The sequence below is a fragment of the Macaca thibetana genome, chromosome 3, assembly GCF_024542745.1.
Source record: "Macaca thibetana thibetana isolate TM-01 chromosome 3, ASM2454274v1, whole genome shotgun sequence".
NCBI classification, from domain to species: domain Eukaryota; kingdom Metazoa; phylum Chordata; class Mammalia; order Primates; family Cercopithecidae; genus Macaca; species Macaca thibetana.
In genome coordinates, this window is record NC_065580.1 from 59485255 (window position 1) to 59509500 (window position 24246).

The 24246-nt window shown below is 34.3% G+C and overlaps 1 protein-coding gene across 2 annotated transcripts in view; it reads left to right on the forward strand.

Annotated features, from left to right (window-relative positions):
- The window catches only part of GNAI1 (G protein subunit alpha i1), an 81890-nt gene extending 58507 nt beyond the window's left edge, over positions 1-23383 (forward strand). For both annotated transcript variants that reach the window (XM_050782789.1, XM_050782790.1), the window contains exons 4-8: positions 5313-5470; positions 9788-9916; positions 15050-15179; positions 16825-16978; positions 21302-23383. In XM_050782789.1, coding sequence (XP_050638746.1) covers positions 5313-5470; positions 9788-9916; positions 15050-15179; positions 16825-16978; positions 21302-21492 — 762 coding nt within the window. In that variant the 3' untranslated portion in view covers positions 21493-23383. The remainder of the gene's footprint in view (positions 1-5312; positions 5471-9787; positions 9917-15049; positions 15180-16824; positions 16979-21301) is intronic.
- The last annotated feature ends 863 nt before the right edge of the window (positions 23384-24246 follow it).

The following is a 24246-nucleotide window of genomic DNA, read 5'->3' on the forward strand; positions in this document are numbered from 1 at the left end:
GCCTCATGTATGTTTCTGCATAATGGCCATTTTTCTGTTCCAATAACTTTGTTATTTACTTTCATTAGTTAGTCTATGTCTGTCTGCCAGATTTGCTAGATTGTTTTTTAGAAAGGTTCTATCAGTTTGCTTTCCTTGCAGCAGTTTTTGGAATGCGTTTTCTTAGCACTCTGGACAACCAAAATTTAGGAGTCTTGTATTTAAAAAATCTTTGCTAATTTGTTGTTAGTAAATCATGTATCAGCTTACTTTGAATTTTCCGTTTTTAATGTAGCTGACCAGTTTTCCGTGTCAATTGATTATATTTTTATTTTTCTATGTGGTTTGTGACACTTTATTCATTTACCACTTGGAATCTTCGTGTTTTGATGATCTATTTGCTTGTTTATATGTACATATGTATTAACTCTTTGTCCACTAATACAAATGTTTAGTAAGTCACATTTTACTTAACTGCCATTAATGTTATGGTAATACTATATTTTAAAAAGTGTTTAAATCTTCACCTGTTATTTCTTCCATTGTGTTTAAATGTAGAACATCCTCTCCCAACAAAAGATTTAGCAAATATTGATGCTCTTTTAAAAGCAAGAGGAGTTTCAAGGGAGTGAATTTTACCATTTGTTTCTGTGTTTATTTTTTAATCTGTCTGAAGCATGGAGTATGCATGAAGGATGTACATTATTTTATTTCTCTTCAGGTGGCTATCTAATTATCACCAGTGTGACTGGATTAATCATATCTTTTCTGACTGATTTATCTTGCCACATTTATCGTATAATAAGTTCAGATTTGGGATTTTTTCCCCCTATGGATCTGCCTTCATAGTAGACTGTTTCTACATATTGTAGGCTTTCAATATCTGATAAAAACATCCCTGTGCTCCTAGTCTTTTTCAAAATGCTCCTTATTACTTTTACTTGTTTTTTCCTCATGAATGTTTGTATCATTTTTAGTAGTATTCTGGTTTATGTTTGAGAACTAAGATGAAGAAACTTACGGTTTTTGTTTTGATTCTGAAAAATGTTGATATATATGTGGCAAAATGTTACTAGCTACCATTTGAAATGAATGTGTACTTCTAATATAGTATATTTCTCTTCTCATTTCACTTATCTCACATTTCTGTATCTCTTGACAAGTTCTCTTGTCAGTACAAAGAACACTTAAATGTCAGTATTTCTCCATTTTACCAATTTGAAAAAATACACATGTATAAGATTTGTAAATATGTATATTTATATATTTATTGATAATTTCCCTTGTTGACTTAATGAAACTCCTAATTCATGCTAAATTCACTGCAATTTAGTTAAAAATTTATCTCTGACATATAGTTAAAATTAACTTTATTTTAGGCTTTTTCCTCCTTTTAAGTTAATTTTAACTATATGTCAGAGATAAATTTATGGGGAAAAAAGAAAAATGACTTCCCATTTCATTTCCTCAAGTCAGTTTTACTTTGATTATATTTGTGCTTTTAGAAAAAAATGTATTTTACATGTATGTATTCCTTAAAGCAACTCTTTAACATCTGATCAAGTCAGTTTCATCCCTGGGATGCAAGGCTGGTTCAACATACGCACATCAGTGTAATCCATCACATTAACAGAACCAAAGACAAAAACCACATGATTATCTCAATAGATGAAGGAAAGGCCTTCAGTAAAATTCAACACCCCTTCGTGCTAGAAACTCTCAATAACACTCCATTACCATATTATTTAGCTTCTGTTTTAGAAGGGTTTGCTGATCTTTTTAAATGTAAACTCTTAATCTTATGCATAAATTCTACCTGCTGTATTACAATGAATAGTCATACCACTTTGCTTTAAAACCTCAGTCTCTCATTCCCCTTCCCTTTTTTGTTTTTCAGGTGGCTTTATTAAAAAAAAAAAATCCTGTAATTGAGATGAACTCTGATATCTTTTGCTCTAAGAATGCTCCTTTTTCTGCTCTGTGCCTAAACATGAACTCTGTTCTTTGTTACCTTGTAATTATGTCAGACTACAGCCATCATGCTCCCTCAAAGTCTTCTCCTCCTATCCTAGGCAGACTCTTACGAATTTTCATAAAGTGGGTGATAGCTTTAAATAAAACATGTAATCACTGAATAAGTACAGCATGCTAGATATTCCCTGATCACTGCTTGGAATGAGGACTTATTATTTGTCTCTTGACAAAATAGTGCTTCATAGCTCCTTTCTGAGTTCTCAGAGCACACGGTTTTATGAACTGGAATTTACCTTCTCTAAATCATCTTATTTTTATTTAGCTTTTAGTAATTTGAAAATATTTTAGCTTTGCTACATCAGAGGAATTTTTCTGTCAAATAATTGCCTGTCAAATAATGTTTCTTTCTCTTCACCACCACAAAGACTTCCTGTAAACTGCTTTATTAACCTGTAACCCTCCTTACCAAACTCCAGTCTTCTCTTAAGTAATCTCTATTCTTTTTTACTCCGCATCACACTGTTTTGGTACCCTCACATTTATATTTATAAATGTTAAGTAATTTTCCTTCTCATAAATTTTGCAAAGACCTCATTCCATGGCAAGATAAAATCATTGTCATCATTCTGTGTTTTTAAAATTTATCCTGTTTTAGATACAGCCACTTATGAACTGTTGACTCCCTACTTTGTATGATTGGGTGACTAGCCATGGAACTTTAAGTAAGTTGCTTAAGCTCTTTGTGCCTTGGGTTCGTTTTATACAGAAGATTAGGTAGAATAATTTCAGCAGTGTTCTTCTGCTCAGATTTATTACCTGAAAGCTCATCTACAGACACACCTGAATGTCCTGGTAATGATGTGGAAGTGAATAATCCCAGTAAGTTTTTTTTAAAGAAAAGGTTTTTTTAAAGAAAAGGTTTTTTTAAAGAAAAGAGGCTTGAAAAAATTATCTGAGCTTTACAACTTGATGTTATGAGATACATATAGATTGTAAAATGGTTACTCTAGTGGAGCAAGTTAACATATCCATTATCTCACATAGTTAAATTTTTTGGCTACAAGAGCAGTTAAAACCTATTTAACAAAAATCTCGAATACGGTACATTTTCATTAGCTACAGTCCTCATATTGTACTTCAGTGTCCACTTCTCTAGACTTGGTCATCCTGCGTATCTGCTACTTTGTATTCTTTGAATATGTCTATTTTCTCTTTCTCCTCCCTCCTCTCCTCCCCCACCCCACAGCCATAACTACTGGTTTGTCCTCTACCTTTGTATATTTGACCTTGACCTATTTTTGTTTCTGTGGATTTTTTTTGAGACCTGAAGGACATTATGCTTAGTGAAATAAGCCAGACACCGAAAAATATTACATCATCTTACTTATATGTGGAATTATGAAAAAGAAACATTTTTTTTAATGCTACAGAGAGAATGCAGTTTATAAATACAGCTTCCAAAGTTTCTTAAGGCTTTTCTTCAGGCCTGTCCCTGGAAAGTTTGAGAAGAATGTGATCTTGTAACCCATACTGGAGGGCATTAGTCCTTTTTTGTCAAAAAACACTATTGAAATTGAATGAAGACGTCATAATGAAAGCTCATTTAAAAACCTACTTACACGGAAAGTACTTTACTAAAATAGGTTATGTTTGATGTAATTTAATAAATAAAAATGGTCAGATTCAGAAATTTCTCATGTATAGGTAATCGGATAATTGAATAATTGTTTACTGGAATTAGGCTAATGGTGCTAAGAATGACTTGAAACCATGTTATGTGAGGTTTATTAAGGATATTATGCACGTGTCGCTTGCTTGCATGCATTTCTCTTGTGATTTGCTAAAAAGGGAAGCATATGCTTGAATAATATGTTCTCATGCTGAGAGACTTAATTATTTTTCATGATGGGTTCCAGCTGAAAAGAAAATGTTTCACAAATTGGCAACAGCATGAATTTATATTGTCAGCTAGTACACTCTGCTAGCCTGTGTCACCAAATGCTGCTTCTCTTCTATACCCCTTATAATAATGTGTGCCATCACTTTGTAAGCATCTGCTACGATACTTTGGAAGAATGCCCCTTGAGAGAAATTAGGAATTGTCCACCCAGTTAACTTAAAGCTACATATTTAAAGTTAAGGAGAATCTTGGTTAAGAAAGAAACTTCACATCTGGGTTTTTTGTTTGTTTATTGTTGTGTTTTTTAAAAATTGTGTTATTACTTGAAAACTGGAGTTATGTTATCCAGTGTGGTATCTACTATCCGCATGTGGCTACTGAATCCTTAAAATGTATCTACTCTGAATTGAAATGGGCTGTTTGCATAAAATACACACCAGATTTTGTAATATGTGTGAAAAAATATACATAATAAATTTCATAATAAATATAATTGTATATTTATTACATATAAATGAATTGATATTTTTATACATAGGTTAAGTAATACTGTTAAAAATCATTTCACATAGCTTTAAAAAAAGCTTTTACAAATGTAGCTATTAGAAAATTTAGATTGTATTAGTGGTGCACGTTATATTTCTCTTGGACCCCACACTGATTTAGAGTGGTTGATTACTTGTGGATCAGAATAACCAAATATGAGTAGCCTCAAATTTTAAGCAAAGTTTAATTAACTTTATATAAAGTATCTTTTCATTTAGAAATTTTTACATACTGTCTTCTATATATATCATGAGTATTTCTACTCCAAAGCTGTGCTTATTTTGTTTTCTATGCCTGGATTAGCAAAACACCTGCTCCCAACTTCTGCCCCATTGATTTTAATGTGGCCATACTTAAAATCTCCTGAAAATCTCAGACCATTGTATGAAACTAGTCTTCTGGTCTTGCCCACTCCACATTGATTTCTCCCTGCTCTGAACTTGTTTTGCAACTATAAGGTATATCAGAAAGCTAACACTTAGTTCAATTCTATCTCTAATTTTTAAAAGTTGTGTTTCTTAGTTTAGAAAACATTTTGAGGAGAGAGGAAGAAGACATAGGTTCTTCTTCTGTTTTCTCAAAAATGACCATCTTCAATACACAAAAAAACTGTGAGTGCATAATTGGTTAATGTCCCCTTTATGAGCTGGAACCTTAGTTATTCTTCCAGCTTCCTAGTGCCTTGACAGATACTACTGACACCACAAAACATAGACGTATGATGTATGATTATTGTCTTTTGGTCAACCCAGTTTTTAAGTGGTGCCTTAGAGAAAGAAAAGTAATGACACATTAATAAAAACAGAGGAAATTCACTATTGCCATTTTTTTTAACTCTATAATTGTCTCCTTTGTACTTTTTATCTCAAACATATCCCTATTTACTTAAAAAAAATGTCCTTTGAATGTTCAGGATGATGCACGCCAACTCTTTGTGCTAGCTGGAGCTGCTGAAGAAGGCTTTATGACTGCAGAACTTGCTGGAGTTATAAAGAGATTGTGGAAAGATAGTGGTGTACAAGCCTGTTTCAACAGATCCCGAGAGTACCAGCTTAATGATTCTGCAGCATAGTAAGTAATCATAACTTCAGAACTAAACTATCATGAATAATTACTTGCAAGTCAAATATACTTCCAAGTCAATTTTATTGCAGAATTGGCTGACACATTCTTGTACAACTTAGGATATTCAAGATGACAATATTTTAAAATTTTATCTGTCTTATGTGTGTTGTGTGTGTGTAGATAGCAGTGTTATTTCCTGTGTGTTCAATAGTGTCTCAAGAGACTCATGCTATGTAACTCTAATTGAAACATGCAAAATGGTACCTTTTCCAATATATTTTCAAGAAAGTAATTGGAAGTTTCCAGAATCCACTCTGAATTGGGGTGTATAAGTTTACTTGGAGCTATCTTGAGAGTGTAACTGATTTGAGTTCTTTTCATTATGCTAGCAATGCCTGAGAAGAGTTACTTGTTCAATGACAGGTACTTTAGGGATTTTTTTGAAAGAGTGCAGAATGACTCCAAGATGTTTTTTCAGTAAGTAAAATAGCTCTGTATTTGAAAATTGTCAGTTGTGTGTGTGCCCTGTTGTATTTGATACAGTTTCCAGATACTTAAGTTCAGTTTTTTAGAAGAAAAATCTGCCCTAAATTTTCAGGTGGTGGCGCCAGAAAGTTTGCAAAACAAGTTGTGATAAAACCTAATCAGGGAAGCTGGGTGAGGTGGCTCATTGCTTGTAATCCCAGCACTTTGAGAGGCCAAGGTGGGCAACTCTCTTGAGCCCAGGTGTTTGAGACCAGTCTGGGTAACTTAGCGAGACCCACCCCCACATCTCTACAAAAATACAAAAATTATCTAGTCATGATGGTGCACACCTGTGGTCCCAGTTACTCAGTGGGGCTGAGACAGGATGATTGCTTGAATTCAAGAGTTTGAGTTTGCAGTGAGCCATGAACATACCACTGCACTCCAGCCTGTGAATGGAGCGAGGCCCTGTCTCAAAAAAATAAAAAATAAAAACCTAATCAGGGAGCTTTCTGTTTGGTGATCTCCATAGAACACCACCAAAAACAACAAAAAAAAACAAATTTATAATTTACCACACATACTCAAAAAGTCCTATATGATATGTATTAGGCATTAATTGCTCTTAAAATCTATGTTGTGCATTTGTTTTACTTTCCAGGATTGTTCCATTTTCTTGAAACAGCTGTTGGCTGTTAGGGACACAAGTAAGGATTAGATAGATGACAGATTTTGAAAGGTCTAGGTGAATGCATAGACTTTGCCACAATGAATAAGTAAATGAAGTGTGGCTCCTGAAGAGCGAATTATATTATTTGTTCAGCATCAGCATAGGTACTATATGTTGTGTGATTTAGTGTGTTTAAGAAATAATATTGTATCACCCACATCAATCTTTATAACCCTGTATTTCTTAATCTATATTTTTAACATTTTACACTTGTATTAACCTTATGTATTATTACATGGTTTATACATGTATATATAACATAAACACATTGAATATGTAGCCCATCTCTCCAACTGGTATCATATCCTATACAAAGAAATATTCCTTGACTCACTGAGTTGGTCCTTGCTCTCCAGTTTTAGGTACTCCTAATTTACTTTTTCTTCAGCTTTCCTTTTATTTTGAGGTTATTTTATTTCTGTTTATGTTGTGAATATTTGATTATTTTCTGTCTCTGCCGTTACATTGTAAATTCAGTAATGTGTTTTTACCTAATGTATTCCCACAGCCTGACACAGTCAGCACTCAATATGATCTTGTTTAATAATGAATGAATTCATAAACCAGGCATCACAAAGGCTTGAAGACAAATTAGAAAAAATACTTATAGGAAGAACATAACTCTTAAACCATATTTGCTTTGACACCACCAGCATCTGCAGAGATTTAAGTGGGAGTCACTATTATGAGAAGATTGCTTTGAGTGGAGCCCAGCAAAAGGAGCTATTTCAGTAATTAAGGGGTGCTACTTGGGAATGACAGATTGAAGTTCTCTTTCTCACTATATGTGGGAACTTCCAGACCCCCTCAGTCTCTTGTCCACTACTCTCTCCTGTGCACACTACTTGAAAATGAGTTAACAAAAACATAGTCTGGGCATTGGTGGCTTATGCTTTGTAATCCCAGCATTTGGGGAGGCTGAGGTGAGAAGATCACTTGAGCCTAGGAATTCCAGACCAGCCTGAGCAACATACTGAGACCTTGTCTCTACAAAAAGTAAAAACAAAAAAATTAGCCAGGCATGGTGGCCCATCCCTTATAGTCCTTGCTTCTTGAGAGACTGAGTCAGGAGAATCACCCAAGCCCAGAAGGTTGAGGCTGTAGTGAGCTATGACTGCGCAGCTGCATTCCAGCCTGGGTGACAGAGCAAGACCATATCTAAAAGGAAAAAAAATAAAGTTATAAAATGAAAAATATGTTGCTTTAGTTTTACATTATTCTAATAGTCGTGACCTTAAGATGGCACTAATGTGGCTGCTTTTTAGGAATGAAGAAAGTCATAGAAACATTTTTCTCCATAGTTATTAGAGGGAATCTTGATCTATGAGTTCTTGACTGGGGATGCTAAGATGCAGTCAAGTTGCCCATTAGGGCTGACTCCCCACCAATTCACACTTTAAATTTGTAATCATTTAGAACAATCAGAATTTTTCGCAGTGCCTGCTTTTCTTCTTTGTCTTATTGAAATATTATTTTTAGAGATTTTTTTGAACTGTAGCAGTTTTTTGTTTTGTTTCTGTTTTGTTTTTGTTTTTGTTTTTTGGTTTTTTGAGATGGAGTCTGGCTCTGTCGCCAGGCTGGAGTACAGTGGCATGATCTTGGCTCACTGCAACCTTGGCCTCCCAGGTTCAGGCGATTGTCCTGCCTCAGCATCTCAAGTAGCTGGGATTACAGGCACACACCACCACGCCCAGCTAATTTTTGCATTTTTAGTAGAAACGGGGTTTCACCATGTTGACCAGGATGGTCTCGATCTCCTGACCTCGTGATCTGCCCACCTCGGCCTCCCAAAGTGCTGGGTTTACAGGCGCAAGCCACCGTGCCCAGCAAACTATAACAGTTTTAAGCAAAGAAATCTGTGAGTAATCAAAGAACATTTTAAATAAGAGTAGCTCATTATTTTAAAGAGGCAGTAAAATCTTGCCATGGCTTGTTTGATTTGTTAAGTCGGATTTTCTTACAGTAAAGTAGAACATTTGGAATTAAAAGCACAGAGAAAGTACTGGAGTATTATCACCAATGTGATAAGATTCTCTTAACTTCAGTAAATACAATACAGGTAACTCAGGCTGTCATCTCTCTATGTGTTCTAGTATAATTACCACATACATACACTTGACTGTCTAAAACATTTTTTATTTCTAAGTTATCAGTCACCTTATAGCTCTCGTAATAAAAGCACTGCGGTGATGCTCTCTACATTCAGCTGACCTTAGGACTCATTCCAAACTCCTCATTTAAGGCTTTGTATAGCTTACTAGTGGCTTTACTCTCCAAGAAAGAACAGGCAACTGTTCTCATCTCCATACTAATTTACAGCTTCTCCTGGGGCAGTGTCATTCCTTTTCTTCCATCCCCGTTATTCTGTTTACACCCCTCACTATCCATGAATCCTTCTTTAATCACCTAGATCCACATTAATCTCTCCATACCTATACTTTCTGTGAATTATTGACTATACCGTATAATTTGACACAAAATAACTTACTCTTTTACATTGCATGGTATGATACCACTACATTTTTATATCACAACATATGTAGCACCAGTGGCAGAGAGTATTACCTGAGTGACTAAAACATGTATTGATTTAGAGAGCAGTAAAGTGCAGCGTAGAGGAGTATGTGCTGTTTTCCTGTATGTAACGTAAGAGTGGTTGAAAAGAAACATCTCATTCAGCCTTTGGGCAGAGCTTTCATCACTACTTGCTCCAAAATTAAGACTTTAAAAATCTTCAATAAAAAAGAGTGATGTCTGGATCATAAACACAGTGCTATATCCAAAAAGTGTGATAAAGAATTCTAAGAAACAAACTCATGCTGTGTACTAGCTTTCTGTTTTTTTTTTAAGTTGTTCTTTTTCCTTTGAATTACTAACTGTCCCTTAGAAATAAAGAACATATTTAAAACATACTAAAAGAGCTTTGTGGTTGCAGAGGTGTAAACATTTTTATTTCCATGGGAGTTATATAAGAAGATACAAACTTAAACTCGTTTGTATCTTTACACAGAATTTTAAAAACTTTTAGTGATTTCAGATTATCGCTTATATTGCAGTGTGTTTTAATTTTTGTTTTGGATGATCTTTATTGGCTATATTTAATACGTTGTTTTGTTTAATATTTTCAGCTATTTGAATGACTTGGACAGAATAGCTCAGCCAAATTACATCCCGACTCAACAAGATGTTCTCAGAACTAGAGTGAAAACTACAGGAATTGTTGAAACCCATTTTACTTTCAAAGATCTTCATTTTAAGTGAGTAGCTTTCTAATTTTAGATATAAAACACATTGTTTTAGAAATAAAAGGTATAATAAAAGTTGACAACATTTTTACAGTCGGAAATTACAATTGGAAAAAAACTTTCTTCAGATGATTATACAAAATAATTTTTGGGTGAAGTCAAAAAAAGCATTCCTAAGTGGAATATTTTTATTTAAGAAAATCTATCCAGGCAAATTCTGTTTTGCCTGTAGTTTTTACAGGGATTCAAACAAAATAGTTTTTGGCTTTTATTTCTAAACAGAAAATTCTGCTCTAATCTACTGTGTTTTCGGAAAGTGTTGCCATCTATTTTTAGGTAAAAAGAGAGCAAGTTTTACTGATAGTATAAATGCTTATTTATGGAAATACTAAGAGCAGCTTTAAAAATTTTTTCATGAACAGTTTTCTTCCTAGGGAACTTGCCGTCCCTGTGAAGGTAGTCCTTGTGCACTATTTCATGATAAGAAATACACATTTAAAGTGTACTGAATATCCGCTTACTGAGGTCTGAGCAGAAGAGCACTGAATTGTAGTCTTTAGAAATGCAAGGGGTCTTGGAGTGAATGTTTTCCCAGTTCCCTCATTTTATAATGAACGAGGCTCAGGAAAGTTTAGTAAAACATCATATTCAAATTTACAAAACTACTTTTCTCTTTTTCCAGTAAATAACAGTTTCCAAGGTATGAGGAAAACTGTTGGACTTAAACACAACTGAATATGATGTTTTCATTTGCAGAGTCTTGTTTTATTATACAGCCTTCCTGGTCAGTTACTTTCATCTGTTTCCCTTCCAGGTCATCTGCTAGTTGTTACTATGACTTCTTCTAAAATGCTCCACTTACTCATTTCATTGTTCACTCAAACAAAATTGCCTTTAAGTCTGTACTGTTATTCATCATTTCTATTAAAGTAATAGTAAAATCATGAAAAGAGAAAGTATGTAGCCTGTGTAAAGATATATACATTAATAAGATAACATCACAGGATATTCTACTGAAACAAAACTTCTGTATTGTCATAGACATCTAAGACCACTGTAGTGTTACTTGATGTTAAAAAATACTCATTAAAAAATACAGATGTTCCTTTTTTCCTTCTTAGTATTTTTTATTTCAGTACATTGAAGCTAAATAAAGAGGCAGAAGTTCTTTTTTTAAAATCTGCTAGTTTCTTATAATTCACATTCATTTAAAATGTCACATGTCCCAAGTGCCAGTTGAGTGTTCAGCTGAAGGAACACCAAACACAAAGCTGTTCAATAGCTTTGGGAGGCCCTTCTGAAGTCAATGACTAATTTATATGACTATAATAGAGTCACATTATTCACACAGTATTAAAACCTATGCGTGTCCTACACCACATATTCACTAGTAAATATTCCTGGAAATGAAAATAATAAAAATGCTAGAATTAAGTGAGTTGTAGACTTATAGGGATTTTATTGTTGTTGTTCTTTTAAATTTAACAGATAGGGATATTTTTGTTTGTTTTTAACCCAGCAAGGTTAAGATTGATTTTAAGATTGCCACTGTAGTCATGGGCATCAAGTAGCTATCATCGCACAGCTGCAGAGCTTTATAGATATGTTGACCCAAATTGAGCACACTCCAGTTGTCACTGCAGGAGATTGGATTAGAAAAGGTGTTTATGGTCTTTTTTTTTAAGGAAAATTTTAATATTTCATGTTTTTCTAAATTTCAACTTTTAAATACAGTGAAGGGTTAGATAAATCATTTGTTATCAGTTTGTGATTTTTTTTTAAGATTATGTTTAGTGGAGGTTTTTGGTGTCTTTGTAGAAATTCAAACTTTACAAGACTGTGTATATATCTCCTTAACTTTTACCCAACTCTATCCCCACAATACCAAAAAGAATTTTTTAAAAGATTACACAAGCAAAAGAACAATAAACTTATATTATTCTGTTTGCCAAAAAGTAATTTGTCTGCATTTGGTTTGCAAACGGAGTGTCCCATATCGTTATTGAAATTATTTTGTCTTTTTTATTTTCACTAAAAATTATATGATTCAACATAATCATTCTAAATAAATCTTTACTGTGAATTACGGATTAGGCTTTGCTTCATCTAACTTTATTGCTCTGAAATGGTCATGATAATAAAGCAGAATTTCTAAAATCATCTTGGAATAAAGGTTCCTAGTGAGAGAAAAAATAGTTATCGGTTCATCTCATACAGAAATCTCACTGTTAGAAGTAGTGAGCACTGTTAAATTATATGCAACAATACTTCTGATTGCTTCCATAAATATTTTATATTTAATACATTTGTTGCTATCACTTGTCACTGATTTACAGGTGGTTCATGTAATTGAATTTTCCAGAAAACTAAAGCTTTATTTCAATTTTCATGGCTACTTCTCCCCAAGAAACAAACATTGACCTGCTTTCTTAAACAAAGATATAGGTCATAATTAATTTATCTGGCAGCATTAGCTTTGTGCTTTAATACATGCTATGGTTTTGCATAGGGTTTTTTTTTTTTTTTTTCATTTTCATTCTTTTCTAAAAAAAAGCCCTCAGTGGACATTTTATACTGCTGTCATTATCTCTTACTGAAATTGTTTAACTTCTTTTAGTCTGCTTATTACTATTTCCATAATATTAAATAAACAAACTGAGTACTCTGATTTCAAATAATCAGGTATGTCTGATCCGGAGAATATCATCATTTTATCTTAAAACTAAGAAGTGATTTTAATGACAAGGAAGTTCACTAATAGATTGGGACTTAGAATTTTTTTTTAACCTAGTATACCTTAGATTCTGATTTTGGTTTTTGTTCACTTTGTTTTAAAGATTGTGTTCTAAAGCAAACTTAAATTATGTTCAGCTAATGGCTTACAGTAGTCCCCCCTTATTTGAGGGGATATGTTCCAAGACCCCCCATGTATGCTTGAAACTGCTAATAGTACTGAACCTTGTATACACCGTGTTTCTTCGTAGGCATACATACCTATGATAAAGTTTATAAATTCAGCACAGTAAGAGACTAACAACTAATAATAACATAGAACAATCATGGCAACATACTATAATTAAAAGGTATGTGAATGTGGTCTCACTTTCTCAAAATACTGTTGTATTTTTGGACCTTGGTTGACCACAGGTAACTGAAACTGCAGAGAGTGAAACCAGGAATAAGGGGGAACTACTGTATTTCTAACCAATATTGTCTGAGGAGAAAATGTGTGGAGTTGGAGTTAGCAAGTAAAGATTCTAGACCTCGGTTCCCCTAATAAGTAGTTGGGTAAACTTGGTTAAGTTCCTTAACATTCTATTACAGTTTTGCTCTGTTAGAGGCTTAAAAATAAAATGAGTTATTACCTATGAAAAATGTTGTAAAGGTGAGAACTCTATAAATAGTAATAAGTGGCAGAGGCAAATACTAAATCAGTTATTTGGTACTTAAGGCGGTCTGACTGTATAAAATTCACTTTTCATCTTGTTTAGGTGCACTCTTAAACATTTATTTCAGGACCATAGTTTTCACTTCCCTCCTAGGTTTTTCAAACCTGTCATTTCAGCATCCAGCAAATACTGGGATTGAGTAAAGTTGACTCTCACCATTATCCTTCCACGAGGTTCATTTATCGTACTCCATTTAAGCTTCTTGGTTGAGATTGATGTATTTAGTTGCTGTTTTTATTCGGTGACTTAAAGATAAACACAGGTTTGTCGGGAACCTCAGATAAACTTTGTCTTATTTTGGATTTTGAATTCTGTTGAATTACTATCATTGCTAGCATATGGTTTCAACTTTGCTTTTTATAGGTTAAATGAGCCTCAGATGAATGAGAGCAGAAATGCATTTAGAATAATTCTACTGGGAACTCTTGAGTGTGGTCATCACTGAGATATGCTATCTTTTCAGTAAAGTTATTTTCAAATTGTGTTCCTGGGCATTTTTGCAAATGGTAACCCAATTTAAATCATTTTAATTTACTATCATTTATTTTGTTCTTGTTTGATCTTTATTACCCAGCTATGCGTTTTACATCTTAACTCTTTGATTTATTTTGTGGTAGAAACATTTTATTATATAACTTACCTGAATTTAATGAACAATGGTATCAGCTAAGCCAAAAGAATGAAGCTGCTTAAATGATCATAAAAGTAACAATACTAGTTGATGTACTCAGATTTGGTTTATAGGCCAGTACTGCTCTGTAGGGAAAATTCTTTTTGCCTGGGAATTAAATAGGGACTATTTTAATTAGTGCACCATCTAGATAAATGGAGCCTTTAAAAATGTACCAGTTTGCATAGTGTTTTCATTATATAAGTGGTTATTTCTAGGTTGTATAATGTAGTCTATGCAAATTTTAACTTTTGCTTAACTTTAGAAGATCTTAGAAAAGGAATAGACTATTGTCTTTATATTGTTTGATTTTGCTACTACTTTGTTCAGTAACCTACAGTGGTTCACTATTGTATATTGTATAAAAATTGAGTTTTTTTCCATTCTAAATTTTGAGGCCATTCAGTAGGATCACTCATTTATGTCATAGTTCAGTTCTCTCATTTTGTAATGTATCCTGATTTTACTTTTTATGCAAACGTATTTTACCCTATCTGAGTTTTATTTGCTTGCCCTACATTTTCTTACCTGAAATGGCTTCTTCTTTACATCAAAGCCTTGCTTATTACTTCTGAGCTAAAACAACATGTTTTAGTAGGAGGAGGGGTCTCTGTTCTCTGCCTTCGATGTCCGTGACTGTGGCAAATGGAATATTTACTCTTTGATCTCTGCATTCCCCAGTTGCTTCATGTGACTTCTCAGTGTTTACACACAGTGCAGTCCATTCATTTGTTTGCTTTAATGTTCTAAGTGTTCTTCCGTGTGTTAACGTCTTGTCTTTTGAGGGTACTTTTGTTTTTGCTTTTGTTTTAGAGATACTCTCCCTTCAATCAAAACTTTTAAAAACTAGCAGATTTTTTCCCCTTTTGAGAAGTCGTTTGTGACATTGTTTTCCTCCCATAAAGTCCTTCTCTCCTTCCTTTTCATCACACATTTCCACAACTATTCAGAGCTTTTTTTGTTAAAGAACTTCTCAGAACTTCTTGAACGTTTAATATGATGTTAACTCATTTCTCCTCTTAACAGAATGTTTGATGTGGGAGGTCAGAGATCTGAGCGGAAGAAGTGGATTCATTGCTTCGAAGGAGTGACGGCGATCATCTTCTGTGTAGCACTGAGTGACTACGATCTGGTTCTAGCTGAAGATGAAGAAATGGCAAGTAGAACTACTTTAAGAGTTGAGCTTGAAACATGAAGAGCTGAAGGTGTTGCCAAGAATTTTTCTGAGAAAAATTCTTAAATTCTTTCTAATGTCTATAACAATTTGAAAGTACAGGGTCTTTCCTCTAACTTTTCTATTTGCCTAATACAAGAGAAATATACTAGAGAAGCACAGGTGGATCTTGAGGAAAAGGAAAGCATGGAGAGTCAATCTCACCTCAAGCCTGTAAGCTTAACTATGCATTTCTGTATCTGATATCAACATAGCACATGGAAATATATTTACATAGTAGTTCAAGATCCCTTTTCTTAATTTGTTACTTCTATTAGTTTAGTAAATCCTTTTTTTTTTTTTTTTTTTTTTTTTTTGAGATGGAGTCTTGCTGTGTTGCCAGGATGGAGTGCAGTGGCACGATCTTGGCTCACTGCAACCTCCACCTCCCGGTTTGAAGCCAGTTCTCCTGCCCCAGCCTCCTAAGTAGTTGGAATTACAGGCATGTGCCACCACACCCAGCTGGTTTTTGTATTTTTAGTAGAGATGGGGTTTCGCCACATTGGCCAGGCTGGTCGCAAACTCCTGACCTCAGGTGATCCACCCACCTTAGCCTCCCAAAGTGCTGGGATTACAGGCCTGAGCAACCACACCCAGGCAGTAAATCTTTAATATATGTTATACTTTGTTGCTGCCCTGTAATTTTCAGTTAGGTTTCAATGTACCATTAATATGGGGGAAGTATTTTTAAATAGAAATGTAAAACTTTAAGTTAACTTTATTACGAAGTGGGGAAAAAGGAGTAGAAATGTCAGTTTTGTACAGTTGACCCTTGAACAACAGGGGTTTAAGCTGCATGGGTCCACATATATGAGAATTTTTTTCAACCAAGCACATTCATGGGATGCAAAACCTGAGTATGCAGAAAGTCAACTTTTCCTGTACGTGGGTTCCACAGAACCGCCTGCTGGACTTGAGTATATGCAGATTTTGGTACCTTTGGGGGTCTTTGTACTAATCCCTCTGAATATACCGAGAGATGATTATATCTTTAAAATCAAGTCTATGAAATTATAGTGCAATGCAACACCACATGTTCATTTCTCTTATTTCAGCACTACAAAATGTATCAGTGCCCTCTTTGATGAGCACAGATCCTAGAAGTTCCAGAAACAGGAATTGGAAGTGTTCTTCCAGTATTTATATTTATTGTAATATTTAGAGTAATGGGCTAATTGGGTCTTAGCTTGTTCAATTTAATTTTATTAATCTTTAAAAACCTCTGTTTATCTTTTAATGGAAACTTAGATGAAATAAGCTCTATGACGATGTCATTTCTTTTCACAAGTTCACATTTCACATCCTAGATTATACTGTCCTGTAGCAGGATGTTCTCTGGCATAGAGCATGACATATAGTGGGCACTTAGCAAGTAAAAGTTGGATGCAGAAAGTGATGAAAGATGGTTAGACACTTCTCTCACCTAAAGTGAAAGTGTGTTCTGAAATGACAGAAATGTATTTTTGTGATATGTTATGTATTTTTCAATGACTAAACTCTGTTTTATTACAACACCTATTATTTTTTAAAATACTCCTTAAAAGTCCTTGCTGTTAGTGACCATTGGTTTTCTTTTTTTCTGTTATAGAATCGAATGCATGAAAGCATGAAGTTGTTTGACAGCATATGTAACAACAAGTGGTTTACAGATACATCCATTATACTTTTTCTAAACAAGAAGGATCTCTTTGAAGAAAAAATCAAGAAGAGCCCTCTCACTATATGCTATCCAGAATATGCAGGTATTTTACTTTTCTGGGAATCACTTGTCAAGTTACATATTTCTAATTGAAACTTCCCCTAAGGCAAGAATTCAGTTGTTAATTTAAATCTCTTGGCTTAGTGATTCTTAGACCTTTAAGGGATATTATTTATCAAACTGCAGTTGAGCACAGAAATTTCCTTAAGATGTGGAGGAAATTACTGAAAATAATGTATTCATTTTATGGAAAAACTGTTAGATAATGTTTAGTGATGACTCCAAGTTAAAATGCTGTTTTTAAACCAAGTTAACAGATTTCATATCAGTACTGTGTGATGTACAATAAATAAGACATGTCTCTGCCCACCATCTAATCTCAAAGACAGACATACTTAAACAACAAGCAATAGCAGTGCATCCTACTGCTAAAAAGGAACATGAACGTTATTGTAAGGGGGAAAATGAAGATGGGATCATTGAAGCGGCTAACTCTTCCAGAAGGGCAGGGAAGTTTTCGCAAGAAGCCTAAGCTTTGGTAATGAGACTGTTAATAGTGCTTTAATTTTACTACAGTGGAAAATTCCATGGAGTGAGAAAAGTAGACCTGAAGTACAGTCCTGACTTTTCCATAATTAGCTCTTTGATCTTGAGCAAGGCAGTTAGTTCACCTAGGTCTCAGTATTCCATCTGTGAAGTCAGGAGTTGGGCTAAAACATTAGTTTTAGTTTCGTTTAGTTCCTTGGAGCACCTCCTGGGTTGCTGTTGAAGGTGGAGATGGGAGAGGGAACAGAACTAATTACTGCCCCCCGCACCCGCCACCTTATAACTTTTTCATTAAAGCAGAGGAACTCAGCTTTCATCTGGTTTCCATATCAAGTAAGGTTTTATTTTAGTGAAGAGCATTCAATATGCCTTAAAAAACAGGAGTTTGACTACCACTGGTGTATGTAATCTCCAAATCTACTTTGAAGAGTTTAGTTATTTACCGTCACTCCACTCTTCCTGTTTTTTTTTAAAAAGTCTCAAGGATTTGTTTTTTAATAAACAACGCTTTCCTGAGTCTTGTATTGAGTCAATTGTACGATGAGTATTCACTGCCATTTTACAGGAAATGTTAAGACAACCCTGTGATGTCAGTGCTCGGGTATCCCTACCCATACAGATGAGAATGGCGAGGCTTAGTGAAGCCAGAGTGCAGTTCCAGACCCAAAGCCATTGTCCTCCTGCTCCTCGACCATTCACGGCTAGGCTACATTTAATTAAACAGTCAGTGAAACCAAAAGGGGAGGGTTCTTTGGTAAATATAATCATGTTAATTGTTATAGCTCTTTTTGCGTACTGTGAAATTATACTTCAGTTCAAACTAATTTCACACAGTTACTTACTTTAAAACTTTGCTTTCTTTTTGGAAGTCATAGTCCTGAATCACTGTGTTCAGGAACATTTTTTTGTGCTTATTAGAAATAAGTTATCCAGAGTCAAGATGGCTTATTTTTTCCCTTATTTGAATATATTTTTTAGTTTATTTTTATCATATTCTATGATGTAGCCATTTTGTATTAATTCATAGTACCAGAGCCCCAAATGAATCCATAAATGTTGTATAGCTACAGGGATTTCAGAACAACTAAGAATATACTTGTTAGCTCTTTCCTTGCCAAGTAGACAGTGTGTTTAGGAATTTTTGCTTGTGTTTTGCTTAATAATCCCTGACTTCAGAATCTTTGCACAAAAAGAATATTACATAATTCTTTCACATCTCCAGAGTTAAGATTATTATTTAAGATCTCCATGGCATGCCCTAAGTATTGATTCAGTTGCTTCTTGCTTCAGCCGCAACTCTCAATTTCCTATGGCTGTGGAAGAACCCTGTGTAGCCCCTAAGCAACTTGCTTGATTTATCTCCTGTCTGTCTGCTCATGTGTCATCCTTCTCCTCCTCTTCTTTTTACTGTATGTTGCCACTTTACCAGTTTCATCTGCAGTCATGTCATCTTAGCTCTCTATCCTTTCGTAGTCATAGCTATTCTCAATAGGTTAAATTTTATGGTCAGCCCTAATTTATCTCTGGAGCCTTAGATTTGCATTACCAACTGCTTGAACATACATGTTTTTTTGTTGTTTGTTTGTTTGGTTGGTTGGTTTTTTAGCACCCGAAGCTCAAACAGAACTCCTCTTCTTGTTTAAACGCAGATCTCTTCTCTTTCCTTTTTGATTGTGTCATCAGCCTCCCAGTTCTTCATTTTTGAACCTGGTTATCACCTGTGCTTACCTTTGTTCAGGATAATTCTATCTCACATAAAAAAAAAATACCATATTTGCTCTCGTGTCCCTGCATTGCCATTCTTTTCTTAAGACTTAAAATCAGAATGAAGAATGTTCATTCATATGTGTTGTACTTTGAGGGTAATCTAGCTAGCTGCCTAGGATATGTAGAGCAAATTGAGGTAGGCAGTCAATGTAAGCTGTTTGGCTGAAATATATTTTAATTTAGCAGTTGCATTAGCTTCTGTGGGCCAACAAGATGCTGTTAATTGCTTTAAAATTTTGGAGAACGAAACTTAGGATTTAATAAAATTTGATTTTTTAAAGTATGTGATTTCTAGTGATATAAAATAGTTAAAATGTAAACTTAAAGACAATAACTTTATTACCTTTTTATCCCTAATAAAAATCTCATAATCTGTATCATAGCACATTACACAACATTCCTATGGGCATTTGTCACATTGTATTATACTGGATTCTGTAAGATATAAAAGGAGTATGGGGCTGGTGGGGTGTGATGTTTACTCTTGAGGAGTTCACATTCTAGTTTAGGAGACAACACTGAAAAAGAATTTAAGACTTTAAAGCAGTATAACAAAAACTGAAATAGTTATTTCTAGGAGGAGACAAAAGTTTTTAAGTGATAGAGAACCCAGCTAGATTTGATTAATTAGGAAAAGTTAGATGGAGTGCCAATTTTGAGCAAATGTGAAGGCAGGCAGAGATCTCAGCCGGTAAAGTAGAATGAAGAGGAAGTACTGCAGTACCACAGGTGGCAGTTTTCATGTTGGGTCCTCATGACATGGACCTGGGTTGAGCACCAGTGTGGAGGAGAGGATCTCAGAATGATGGCACTGCAGAGCAGGCTGGATAGTAGAAGACCTTGAAAGCCTGGCAGATAATTTTGGATGATTAATTTTTTTATTGAAGCATTACATATAGCATTACATTGTATACATTATGTATATTATGTACGTACATATGTACACACACACCCTCAGCATAAGTGCATTTTTAAAGGTGAACATACCAGTATCCACCACTCAGGTCAAGAAACCAAACAGCTTCAAGACCCCAGAAAGTCCCATCATGCTTCCTCCCAGTCTTAACCAATCAAAACCTCCCCGCAACACACACATACACACTCACATCCCATACACAGAGTAATCACTGATTACTCACTGATAATCACTGAAGACCTTAATAAAAGAACGGACACAAAGGAAATATATACCCACTTCACATGTGCCACAGACTCTATTAATTGGTGAGACTTTTGTCCTCACCAATTCATTTTTCAAACAGTGTTGTATCATACAGTATATGATCTTTTTGCATCTAGCTGCTTTTGCTCAATAGTTCACTTATGAGTGAACTCAGTTATTGAGTATAGCAGTAGTACTTTCATTCTCACTTCTTCTGTGTCTTCAGTGATACGCAGTTCTGTCAAGTGTATATCTAGAAACTGAATTGCGGGGTCAGAGTGTGTGTGTGATTATCTTTAGATATTGCCAAACAATTTCTGGAGTGTTTGTACTCAGAGGGAGTCTTTTTTTAGTCAGTAACCTGAAAGCTGGAGTGTGTCATTCACTTTTTTTGTAACCTCATACTCCTAAACATCATTGTAGACCTTGGTACAATTTTTGAATAAAGAAAAATGAGTGAAGAATGCTAATTAATGTATATATAGAAAAGGGAGGAAAAAATACTGATCAGCATTCAGCCAACATTTTTTGATCCACCGTTGAGCCAGAACTGAAATAGCATGCCGTCATCAAGCATCTGAGTTGGGGTGTAGAGGACAGAAGATAAGAGGATAAAAGATCTAGCATTTGGAGATTGAGGCAGGAACAAAGATCATGATGAACACGGAATGCCATGTAGAGGAAATTTTTTGTTTAATTTTAGGGATAACTTACAGTCATTAAAGGTAATTAACATGGAGTGTTTTTCATTTAGAAGAAATAGTGTCTCCCATTCTAGAAGGGAAAGCACAGTTAAGGAGTCCATGAATGAAGCTGTATGAAACTGACTTCAGTATTTTAAGCAGTTATTTTAACTTTCTACATTATATTTCTTTCCTTTTTCCATCTCAGGATCAAACACATATGAAGAGGCAGCTGCATATATTCAATGTCAGTTTGAAGACCTCAATAAAAGAAAGGACACAAAGGAAATATACACCCACTTCACATGTGCCACAGATACTAAGAATGTGCAGTTTGTTTTTGATGCTGTAACAGATGTCATCATAAAAAATAATCTAAAAGATTGTGGTCTCTTCTAAGTTTTGCAGTTAATGGTAAAATGCATTTTCAAACCAAATGAGTACTTATATATGGATCTCTGTAGACTAGAGTCTTGCAGCAACACAGAATGTAATATAAGGCAAATGCATCTGGGACCTGACCAAAGTTGTTCTGTTTTGTTTTTTTAACTGAAAGTAACAGAAGGACCTTTCTTAAATGTGACAGATGGTCCTGCAGTGTGAAACTGAAGGACAGTGTTAAAGCTGGGCTCTAGTATATTGATGATTTCTGCATAAGTGTAAATATGCAAATGTATGTATACATGTATTTATGACTTTAGTTTTCGACATTATTTTTAGGTTTTTAGAGTGGCAACTTAGGATTCTAGGGTGATGGCTTTGGAAATAACATAAATAATACCTTGTACTGAATGACAGACTATTACTATGTTTGCCAGTTTTAAACAGCTTTATTTATGTTCATGTCCTGTAAATTTTTAAGTACAGTAATTAATATTAGGAAACATAACCCTTATCTTGATTATATGTATACTTGTATTAATAAAAATGTTATTTGTACAAACATTGCACAGACTATTTTAATAACATGATTTGTTCTTTAAATTTTATGTGTTTTATTGAAATGTTCTTAAGATGAATACACCTGCCTTTGGATCAATTATTTAAACATTGTGTGCATTTTGATTTTTCCTACTTTAAGAAAATAAAATAATTTAATTTTACATTAGATTCCACATTAGATTTGGTTTGAAAAACTAAAATTTCAGATTTTTGAGGATATACTGTCTTAGACTTATTGTAAACACTTAGTTTTTATTCACTTGTTTTCACTCTGAATTTTAATATTTGGCTGATATTAATGCATTGCCTCAAAGGTGATGTCATCTTCATTTTTATACACTTTAAATAACTACATTTTTGTTTATAACTAAGTTTTGAGGGATCCTAAGAGCGTTTTTGTGGGTAAAAAAAACCTGTGGGCATAATGAATTTTGAGACATTGGTGAGGCTTTTGTGTATTTCCCTTGAGGCGTCTCTTGTACCTAGCATACATGATAGCTCCTCGTTGGGAAGGTAACAAGAAGGATCTTTGAATACTCTATTGCTGATATAATACAAGATTTAAATTTATACATATAACTAGTTTCAAATGTGATTATCACATTATGTTAAAATTACTTTTTTCCCTTAGATGTTCAGATTTCTCCACTTGCTTGAGTTTATATTATTTCTTTTTCAATTATACTATTATTTCTGAGAATGAAATGGACAATTACACTTAGAAAATGAGTACTAGTATTTAATAAGTCAGTGATTATGCTCAAATAAGTGTTACATATCACTAGATACTGAGCTTTGATAGAATAATTTTCTTTTGATTATTCATGATGTGTCATCTCTGACCTTGTTTCAGCGAAGTAAACAGCACTCCCTACCCCGCCCCCTTTTGTTACTCATCTTGGAAAAAGTTAGTCTTTCAGTACATGTTGCTGGTAAGTAGTTTCCAAGTTATATGTTGTCCCTGGGTTGAAGTATATTTGTTGAATTGTGTGTGTGTGCGTGTGTGTGTAACCATAAACTATACTCGTATCTGTTTCATTTGGAGGATTTTCTTCTTTGTAATGTAAAGAAATTCAAAGTTATCGAAGTACCTTAAATGTGTTAGCTTAGATTCTTTATGTGCCTTTCATGAAATATATGTTTTCTTTAATTTTACTGATGGACCTGTAATATCCACATTGTGAAGCTATGTATGAAATTCAACTATAATATGAATAAATTTGAATCATGAGAATTATGGGTTAAAAAGCCACAAAGAAGCACATATTGGTGACCATCATTAATGAAATCCTGAACTTTGTGTAATTGTGTTAATAAATCCTAATAAATTTAAATTTTTAAAATTTTACAAACCTATTGGCTAAGTACATTTTGGATTAGAATTTAAGTATCAGTCTTGTATCTTCATTTCTTCTTTTTCTGTGCTCTTTACAATTTCAGCTACTTCAGAAGCTCAAATTTTCCCTGCTCCAAGCTATGAGATGTGATGCCACTTGTGGAATTGCCTTCTTGATATCCCCTTCTGAGAATCCATTGCCTGCTTTAACTCATTATATTCAAAACTAAATTCATCATCGTTCTCCCCTTAAACCAGTTCTCATCCCTGACTTGGCCATTTTTTTCTACTAAGTACCATCATCATTTATTCCTTCAATGGGGAACTTTTTAGCCATTTGGAACTTTTTTTTTTTTTTTTTTTTTTTTTTTTTTTTTTAAATTTAAGGTCTGGGATACATGTGCAGAACATGCAGGTTTGTTACATAGGTATACATGTGCTGTGGTGGTTTGCTGCACCTATCAACCCATCATCTAGGTTTTAAGCCCTGCATGCATTAGGTGGAACTGTTATTCCTCGTCTCCATTTCAGTTTACTGACAGTTCTACAAAGCCTTAACAAATCTGTTTTTTGTTTGTTTTCCTTTCTATTCCTACTACTACCTATTCAAGTCTTTGCTAAACTTCCTCTTGAAATGACTTATTAATTAAATTCCCCACCTCCCATTTCTCTCTTCTTGAAAAACCTAGGTAGGTTGTCCTAATACAGAACTGTGGCCCTATCTCCTTCGGTGCCTTGATCTGCATTGACTCTGATTTAATAAAGTTAAGTATGTTAGCCTCCCATTTAATGCTCTTCATCACCTGAGGCCTCTTCACTACTTCTTATTCCTTTCTACACTGTATCCAAATAGTGTCCTGTGCATAGTCTGGGCT